This window comes from Rhinichthys klamathensis, unplaced genomic scaffold (genome assembly GCF_029890125.1).
Source record: "Rhinichthys klamathensis goyatoka isolate OS25496 unplaced genomic scaffold, OSU_Roscu_1.1 h1tg001088l_1, whole genome shotgun sequence".
NCBI classification, from domain to species: Eukaryota; Metazoa; Chordata; class Actinopteri; order Cypriniformes; family Leuciscidae; genus Rhinichthys; species Rhinichthys klamathensis.
The window spans coordinates 15,233-25,217 of NW_026607337.1; the positions used below are offsets into that span (position 1 = coordinate 15,233).

General features: G+C 37.6%; 1 protein-coding gene across 1 annotated transcript; it reads right to left on the reverse strand.

The window, feature by feature from the left end:
- Positions 1-211: 211 nt before the first annotated feature.
- Positions 212-8,387, reverse strand: LOC130079500 (uncharacterized). Its single transcript, XM_056244777.1, has 19 exons — positions 8,380-8,387; positions 8,121-8,147; positions 7,657-7,825; positions 5,818-7,545; positions 5,599-5,738; positions 5,226-5,430; positions 5,027-5,128; positions 4,207-4,400; positions 3,983-4,124; positions 3,261-3,905; positions 3,045-3,178; positions 2,684-2,803; positions 2,552-2,599; positions 2,366-2,449; positions 2,193-2,279; positions 1,196-1,256; positions 866-1,052; positions 730-791; positions 212-246 (listed from the first exon to the last, which is right to left on the reverse strand). The coding sequence occupies exons 2-16, from the start codon at positions 8,142-8,144 to the stop codon at positions 1,203-1,205; spliced, it is 3,876 nt and encodes a 1,291-aa protein (XP_056100752.1). The 5' UTR covers positions 8,145-8,147; positions 8,380-8,387; the 3' UTR covers positions 212-246; positions 730-791; positions 866-1,052; positions 1,196-1,202.
- Between the last annotated feature and the right edge of the window lie 1,598 nt (positions 8,388-9,985).

Sequence of the window (9,985 nt, forward strand, 5' to 3'; positions counted from 1 at the left end):
GATAATTTGAAACCCAGCATAGTATATGTATTTTGTTTCATATCAAAGTTCTTACTTTCATATGCAAGTTCAGTTTTTTTCTTCCCATAGGTTTCAGGGAGTGCAGAGCATTCTTCTTCTGAAAGAAAGAAAGAAAAAAGTGATAAAATTATCCATTAATTTTTAATTTGACAAAAAAAAATATCAGCAAAATATAAAAAGCTGACAATACCAGCTACAACAGCTCGTTTTCTCTTTCTCCCATGTCTTCCACAATTTGATTGTCATGCAACAAAAACAAATAAAGTAAGCAATAGAACAAGTACAATATCAAAATTAATTGAATGCAAGGATGCTGCAAATTACAGTAAAGACTTGTGTAAATACAACAACAACAAAAAAATCGAATTAATGGTCCAATTTTAGATAAAAAAAAAAAAAACTTAATCACCAATGAATACAACACTTCAAAATCTTGCCAACCCCTAATAGTATTAAGAACAGATATTAAAGGAGTTTGATAGAGCAAGTAGTGTTTACACCTGCTGATTTTCATCATCACTGAAACACTTTGCTACTCCTTTTCACTCAAGGGTCTGCAGAATATATTTTTACTGAAAGTAAAAGTAGTGTTATGAGCGAGTCACTAAATCATTCCGTTCCATGACTTCCCAAAACAGTTTACAGAGTGAACAAGATTTCTTAACTTCTTAAAGGGTTAAAAGTACAGCAAATTTTTTTCACACTTACTCTAAAGAGAAATTTTCAAGCAAGATGGCACACCACCATTTTCTTATGTTCTTCATGTTTAGCTGTGTACATAAAGTAATGAATTAGTATAATTTTCAAATATATTATATTATAGCTACAAAAAATAAATACTTACTTCAGTGAAGTCAAACTTCTGTCCCAGAACAACATACAGTGCATACTATAATATGCAAAGAAACACAAAAAAAGTTAAATGGGTAACAGCAATTGATTACACCTTGATGTTCCTCATTTACATATTATGTACTTGCCATCAAGACAAACACTCCACAGTTATTTGACAGCCCTTGTCTTGCATTGTCCTAGTAATGAAATCAAACACACCATAAATTATTAATTGATATGATAAACACACAACAACTTGTAAATTAAGAACTTTATACATTACAGCAGAAGCTGTGATCATAGTCATGTGGGACATAATTATTATTTTTTTAATTCCCACCGTAATGTCATTTAGGACAGTCTCCGACCATAGTCCTGGTGCAATTTTTTGGGCAAGCTCTCTATCAATAAAAAAAAAAGACAGAGGTATATGAACAATGAATAAAGATGAGCAAAAATATTGTTCTTTAAGGAAATACCAGTGCTAGCAAGGCAGTGTGTGCGGCTACCTGGCTGGATTAATGGAACTAAGAGGAATTTTGCAACAACGCTTACTTGCAAGCATGGAAATTAATTTTGAACAGTTGGGTTGGAACAATTTGAATGAACGAATGAACAAACAAACAGTAAGTTAAATAAGATTAAAAAAAAATGTATGGTCTAAAACTGAACTACCATACAATTTGACGTCAACATGAAATCCAAATTGACCCAGTTGTACTTTTCTTGCTGTGCGAGACTGATCAGTGCACATGTACAGAATGGATATTAGCAGAATAGATATTATATTCACATAGATGTTATAGATCTATACACACACAAGTTTAACTCGCATCAAAAAAGTACAATAAGTTGGAATTCAGTTTCATGTTCACCTTAGTAAAACATAGTAACAATAATTCATTCCTTAAGTTATAAGTGGAACAAAAACAAACAAGCAGTATGGTTTCAAACAGAACTACCACACTGCTGTTGTGAACATTTGAAGGACCTGTATATTTGAATGTATCTGGCATCACTTAAACCAGAGCCACAGAGCGAGTCAAGAAAGAACAGTTGTCTTTGCTTTGGCTTCATAATCTGAAAAATGTCCGAGAACACTTTTACCTATTATTGTGCAACAAACTTTTCATTAAGACAACTTTAAATGGATTGAAAAAATTAAAAACTTTTGTTCACATAAAAATATGACTTTAGATTATAATTTAACCTGTTAGCCTGCACCCCCCACTTTTGAGAAACCCCAAGAAATGGCATACCGGGACTAAAACAGATACAGTTAATGAACCCTTTGCACTAAAAGCATAAGTATGGTCTCATTTGAAATATTAACTTACAGCAATCATCCAATGGCCTTGTTCCCAAGTTAAAAGGCCTGGTTTCCAAGATGGAAGTAAAATGACATCTTTGTTGCAAATGACCACCTTTAAAGAATAATTTATCCACACACAAAGTGTTATAAATCTTTAAGGACACAAAAAATTATATACACAAAAAAAAAAAAACATACAGAAAAATGGTCCAATGGGTTTACAGAGAGCGGTGGTAACCAGGTCACTGAAATGTAACTGCTGGTCACCCAGATGTCAATGTTCTGTAACACAAAGTTGATTTTACAGTATTTACACAATGTTTTTGTTTGTTTTGTAATTTATACTTTTGATATATAGTGCATTGGTAGCAAATACTACAATACCCTTATGGACCCAATTTGTGCAACAACCCTTAGACAGGAATTCAGAATCTGCATAAGAGGCACAAAAATAAAATCCATGATAATGCAAATTACACATCTAACACATGAGTGCATGTTACTCCATTGTCTTACCATGGCCTCAACATAATTCTGTAGTCCTAATGTCAAGAAGTCCTCACGGGTAAGTGTTTCACCATAAACGCATACAATATGCTCCTTAGGATCCATGGCCTCATCCAATACACGTGAAACCTAAAAATGAAAACGCATAAAAACAACATTCATCATATTAACTACAATTCTATCTTCTATAGGCCTTTCATTATTATTGTTAAACCTCAATTGGTTGATAATTTATATAATTAACATACTATAAATGTATGTTTCAGCCGTTAAACTGATCAGTGTAAAATTATGAGACATAACGGTATGATTTTCATTAAAGCTGCTCTGAAATTTTGTACAATATTATAAAGCTGGCTTGACTTGATACCTTTTCCTGTATTTCTGCGCTCAATGGATGTTGCCAACACCTGGAGCTAGCACTCACATTCTGCAGTTTAGTAATAGCCTCATCTTTTTGCAGAACCTTAATATTGTCAGCGTTTGAGATATCTTGAGATAGACCTAAAAGGGGAGAAAAACAATTATAATAATCGTAGTACACATGCTCATGCAAAAAAGTATGTTACAAATACAGACATGTTACCTATAATAAGTTGCCCATTCTTGTTCATGAAGGTTTGTCTGGTTCCCATTAACTTCTGTATTTTCTCCAGCCTTGATCTGTTAAGCTGGGTGTTGTGATGGTGGACTATATTACGAATTAGAAAGATCTGAGAGCTGGGTGCCATCATGTTGAGAAAGTAGTTGTTTTTCTCCATTTGAGAAAAGAATTGTTCTACTACTTGGGTATTAACCTTCCCAGCCAGTTCTGGCACCAGAGCAGTTCTTCTTAAAAAATCCTTGGGATCTTTCGCATTCGTTTCATGCAGTTTATCATATAGCACATAATGCTCTGAACTCCCTGTTGTAGGATGCCCATTGATATCGGGGGGATTTCGCGGCTCTGTTAACCAGGGAAGATTAACCTTGACCTTGCCCTCTTTGGCTAAAGAAATGTTTTCTTCTGTAGGGCTAAGTAGTCTTCCCTCATGTGGAGCAAATGGCAACAACAACGGGTCCCTCAGATTCCCATGTGTTGCCAGACCTCTGGCAAAATCATAAATGGTAACATTTGGTAAATGTTGCCAGGACAGTAAAATATCAACATAGTCTCTTGGACTTTCCGCTCTCATGTTGAATTTCAGGCTGTATACCACTCCACATGGGCACATAACTGCAGACCAGCCTCCTAAAACCATCAATTATACAAAATTATGAATTCAATTGAAAAACAAAACCATAATCCGAGTATGGTAACTTCCTTACCTGATGCACCCCAGATTTTCTCAAAAATCTTATCATAAGTACTCCTACTCCTAATTTCATTATGAAGCCTGAGGATAAGGTCTGTTTTTGAACCACAGGGATCCACCCCACAAGCTTTGCACAGTTTCTTGACATCATCAACCTGTAAAGTTGAAACAAATTTAAAAAAAGTAAAACTATGATACATATTCACACAGACAACAAATATTACAAATAATCCTGACCTTCATTTTCATGACTTCCTCGAGAAGTCTGTCTTCAGTGATGTCTAGCTCTGCCTGTTCTTTTGCTTTTGCTGGGCGGCGTACTTTTTCCCACTCTGTGTTTAAAACCACATCAGATTTTCGAGTTTCTGGTCCAATCCACGGTGCCCAAAAACCAAAGGTCGGCTTGACAACAAATGGATTCTCCTCTCCAACTACATGAGAAAACATTTAAATATATGTTGTTTTAGTTTGTTAATCAATCATTCAATAGAGGCAGGTACAATTTACTAGCCTGGTTCTACCAGACTCTCGTACATTTCATTTGTACAGAGAGTCTGGCACCGCTCCATTGACAAGCGTTAACTTCCTTGTAGGCGGGTATTCTATTGAAGTCTAAAACTATTGGATCTGCCCAGAGTCACTCTATCTGCCATAACCAATCGCTAACGTTTGGTCGTGACATATGTCTTTTCCCGAACCCCGTGGGAGGATGGCCATAAACACAAAACTAAGCAAAGATTGTTCTTGCTCCGGCTTTAACTTCTTGATATTCGGCAGCGTTGCCACAACGGACCGAATAGCTTCACTCGCATCTGTCTCCTCTGCCATTACTGAGCTACAACTCAAAATAACGCACGAGTCGACATCAACGTCATCGTTCTCAGCCACTCCCTCTGTTCGCTGATTGGCCCGGTAAAAAATTGATTTCTGGAAACCGAAGTCTACAGCACAATCCCAGACGTAGTACTGAAGGAAAATGAAATTGAGCGGAAGTGCGTAGGAGGGCGGAGCCAGGCTAACAATTTACTTCAGTGACAAAGAAAAAAACATGTCTTACCCTTCACAAACCCAAGGGAAATAATATTCAAGGACATAGACTCCCAGAAGTCTCTCACATTAACTTCCCCAGTATACTCGGTTGGATCAGGTACCTCACTCACTGCAAAAGGAAACCAACATTCTTTGTTCCTCACAATATACAAACAAAGCCTAAAACAAACATTGTCAGAATAGCTTTAATGTGTATGTTGTCATACCTGGCATACTGAAAACTCCCTTTTTATGAAGATCCATAATAACCACAGGAGGATGAGAGCCACAATTGATGCATGCATATTTGTAGTCATGTTGCACCAATGCTTCAAAATGTAGGTAACCATGAAACAGATGGTTATGTGAAGGAAGCTTTAAACCAGATGCAAGTTCCATTGCTTTGAAAACTCTGCCTGCTGCATTATGAGTCTACAGACAAATATAAAAGTGTTATACTTTGTGGCAGGTATTGTTACTTAGTAACAATAAGCGGTAATTAGGATTGTGGGAAGGTATAATAAACAATATATACAAAGAGAGAAAGAGAGCTTACATTTTTAGGAATAAAGGCACATTTAAAATGTACAGGGACCATACCTGGAGTGATGCCCTTAAATACAAACACAAGTGGAAACCCATGAGAATATGATTGTTAAAGTTGTGGATTCCATGTTCCCAGTCTTGGTAACGGTACTCCATTCCACATCTTAGACATTTCCTTAAGTATGTGCTTATTCCTGAAAGGAATAAATTGATTAGACACATAGATGTGAATATAACAGCATGCTGTAATATTTTATTTTTTAAAACGCTTACCTTCATAGACACATGTCAGTGTCACAATCTTAGCTTTTGCTGTGATAAGGATGGGGTCACTTAGAGGCAAGTTATAACCACATTCAGTGCAGAACTTTTCTGATGGCACAATATGCTTTGGTGGGGGAGGATCAAACACTCCTCTGCAAAGATTTTCAGGAAAATTTGTTGGATACCGCTTTTTAGCCATGATATACTTTAAAATTCTCCGCAAAAGTTCTTTCCCAAGTCCAAGCGGCTTTTCCATATTTTCCTTGTCATCTTCTTGATGACCATCCAAATTATCTTCTTCTGTTCCAGTTGATTTGACATATTTAAAAAGCAGTCTATTAGTTTGAAAAAGGAACCACTTTGCAACATACTTATGTGGACAAGACATCCGTGAATTAACACAGGGACAATGCCAGCTGTTTCTCTGGGCATCATACATAACCATCACCCTTCCCATTCGACTGTAGTATGATGGTTTGTTCTCCAAGATAGACACATAATGCTTTTTGGGTGGCCCAATTTTAACACCCACAGCAAGTGGAGCACTTTGGTCTGTTGCCTCCTTTAGTCGAGCAAGACACATCTCTTTCTTGTTTTCGGTAAACCATCTTTGCTTTACAAGCTCACTCAGTGTGTCCTCCTCAAGATGACAGGTGTTTGAGGGAGTTGAACAAAAGTCAAGTGACCTTAGGTGAGAACATCTAAATGCTTGATGCCCACTCCTACCTGCTACATCATAAAACAAAGAGCAGTCATCCATCTCGCATTCACTTGGACCTCTCAGCTTTTGTTTAACATGAACAGGAACAGGTGGCCCACAGAAATTTTTGGCAACTGCAAAAATACCATTTCTTGCATCAATACACTGGCTGGCAAGGTGGCGATCTGCACACATGTCAATTTTTTCAGTTCTATGCTTTCTTTGTATGTGTCGTTGTAAATTTTTCAAGTATAATGTCACATTACATTTAGGACAGGAAACTTTTTTTTGACTTGATTTATGATGTCTTAGCTCCTGCTCCACCGATGGGAGACCCCAGTTTTTCGGGTTTGTGGTAGAAGGCTGGTCAGTTGGTCCACAGACCATGGTGGGCTGCTGGTCCCTCCGCTCACTGGCCATTGCTGATGGCTGGTCAGTTGGTCCACAGACCATGGTGGGCTGCTGGTCCCTCCGCTCACTGGCCATTGCTGATGGCTGGTCAGTTGGTCCACAGACCATGGTGGGCTGCTGGTCCCTCCGCTCACTGGCCATTGCTGATGGCTGGTCAGTTGGTCCACAGACCATGGTGGGCTGCTGGTCCCTCCGCTCACTGGCCATTGCTGATGGCTGGTCAGTTGGTCCACAGACCATGGTGGGCTGCTGGTCCCTCCGCTCACTGGCCATTGCTGATGGCTGGTCAGTTGGTCCACAGACCATGGTGGGCTGCTGGTCCCTCCGCTCACTGGCCATTGCTGATGGCTGGTCAGTTGGTCCACAGACCATGGTGGGCTGCTGGTCCCTCCGCTCACTGGCCATTGCTGATGGCTGGTCAGTTGGTCCATGAACCAGAGTGAATGACTTTTCCCCCTGGTTATTAGCCACAGTCCTGGTGGCTTGTCCAGCTGCACTCTTATCTGCTGTATGAATAAGCAGGTGTTTTGTGAAGTCAGTCCGACGTATTACTGTTTTGTCACAGTAACAACAGTGGTAGTGCGCTGTTTTGCGACACAAGAGGTGGCATTTATAGATTTTGAAACCTGAAATAAGTATTATTAAAAAAAGTTAACAAATTTCAACTTTTGTCAAAAATGATTGGACACGATCTCCTATTCACAGTGAATATAACAATAATATTTTGGTCAACTTACACCCATGTACTACCACCCAAGATAAATGGGACTGAAGGTGGCCTGTTGCCTGGAAGTTCTCATCAAATTTTATATTGTCCTTAGGACAAAGCGGACAGTGAAATTTTGTGCACTTGAGGCACTGGTATGCCTCAAGAGTGTCCTGCACATCTTTCACTGATAAGTGAACCTAAAAAACAATAACATGCATTTCACATTTATTTCACTGATTGTTATGAGTAATACATTCTATAAAATAATTATGATATAAAAACAAATGTTTAAATTACATTACATTACATTGTGGATTACGCAGAAAAAAACATAACTACAATGAAAACAAGTTTTAAAAGAATTGCATGCATTGTACAATTAAGTTAGGAGTTGTATTATAATATCATATTCATTTACAAAACCTTTAAGACATTTACAATTTGAAAATCAATGCAGTCCTAAAACGTACAAAAATTACACTGCCTCAATACCTTATTATGGTCTTCAGAATCCATAATCTGGAGAGCAAATTGTAGAAATGGAATGCAGAAAAGATCTTGTCATGCACGTTACAGATTTTGTAATTTGTGTGCTACTAAAAAAACGACTAAATTTATTTGGATACACTTTACCCTTATTCTTTTTTAATACATCAAGACTAAAACAGTGTACAAACGTCATTATGAAATGGTCTTTTTCAGAACTTATAATGCTTTTTTTACTAAACTAAAAACTGTACAACAAGCTTACCCCTTCATCTCAACGGCACGCTGGCATGTGAAAGCGGGTTTCTTCTTTGTTTTCTGATGGATCGCAACAAAACTTACACATTACCGCCACCAACTGTGGAGCATAAACCAATAGCTACTACAACACAGGTGATACTAAATAAACCAATCAAAATCCTCTGGAAGTTTGTACAGCCCACTTGCGGCTAAAGCTCCACCCACTTGCTGCTAACCCACCCATTTGCAGCTGGCTCCGACCTCCGTTTATACCCTACTCACTCCGTTTGTATATTCTCGATGTTTTGTGTGTCAGTCACACTGGAAAATGTTAGATGGATCGGATTCGGAGCGTTAAAGATCAAAGCGTTTTATAATCACTCGGTTTCAGATCCATTCCGGGTTTCCCATTTCATTTCCTAACAGGTGGGCTTCTCCTCTAAACGATCGAAGAGCAAGAGAAAACAGTCTTTCAAAAGCCCGTTCCTGTCTGCAGGTACTAAAAAAAAAACTCCTTCCGTTTCCACAAACTGTGCAGCGTCCCAGTTCAGAGTCAACGCTCTTGGAACATCGGTCAATCAAATTTGAATTAAATATTACACGGCGCTCTACTTGGTTTTGATTGGTAGGCTAGATCGGGTTGCCAACGCACTAATATCACTCCGCGCTCGATCTATTTTCACCTTATAATATAATTTATTTCATGTCCGTTCATTTATTTTTGTAGTCTATTTATTTGACGTACTAGTGGGATAATTTAGTGACCCTTTACACTTTCGTAGGCCTATGCCTATGTTAGCAACAATGACTGCTGACTAGCTATCCTTTGCTTAATTTGTTATATTTATAGCCTAGCCTAGGCTATGTAAATGTGTTATTTTTACTTGTTAATAGGTATTTGTTGATTGTTTGTTAGAATGATAGTTGATTTACTTGTCACATCTGCTGTTTGTTCGAAGAGTTTTAACATTTCAGCAAAGTTAGAAAAGTTAGCAAACAATTGTTTACAGCACAACACTATTATTATCCACTGTCTTGCCAAATTCGCAAAAGCCAATGCGCTCATTTGGGTCATATTATTTGCTCAAATGTCCTCTTGGCTTTAATTAACACATCCTGATTGGCTTTAATAACACTTCTTCTTCTTTTTTATCTCAACACAGATCAAAATAGATGTAGCCTAATTTTCAATTCCAAATCTACATTGATTAAGAGTTTGTGTAATACTGTCGAATCAAAGGCAATTATGCTGTTGCCATTTATGTTTGTATCTGTGTTCCACTGAACCCATTTACTGCCATCAAGATTTTATCAGAAATATTTTTTCGGTCAAAATTATGACCTGAACAAGATGCTTTAATTGGTGTGGGTCAAACTGACTGCTTTAGTCTGACAAATCTCCTTTAGTCTGACAATTTATCCAAAAATGTTGCTGTTATTTATGTATGTTTTTCTTTCATTGCTAATTATAGGCTATGCTTTAAAAGTCAGCTGCAGATTTGTTGGGGATTTTTGGACATTTTGCAATGTTTTCTTTTTCTGCTATTAACTATTTGGGTGATCATCTCAACAAATCCTTAATGCAAATTCCTCATTCATTTAACATGGATTGTACTAATGCAAAATCCTGT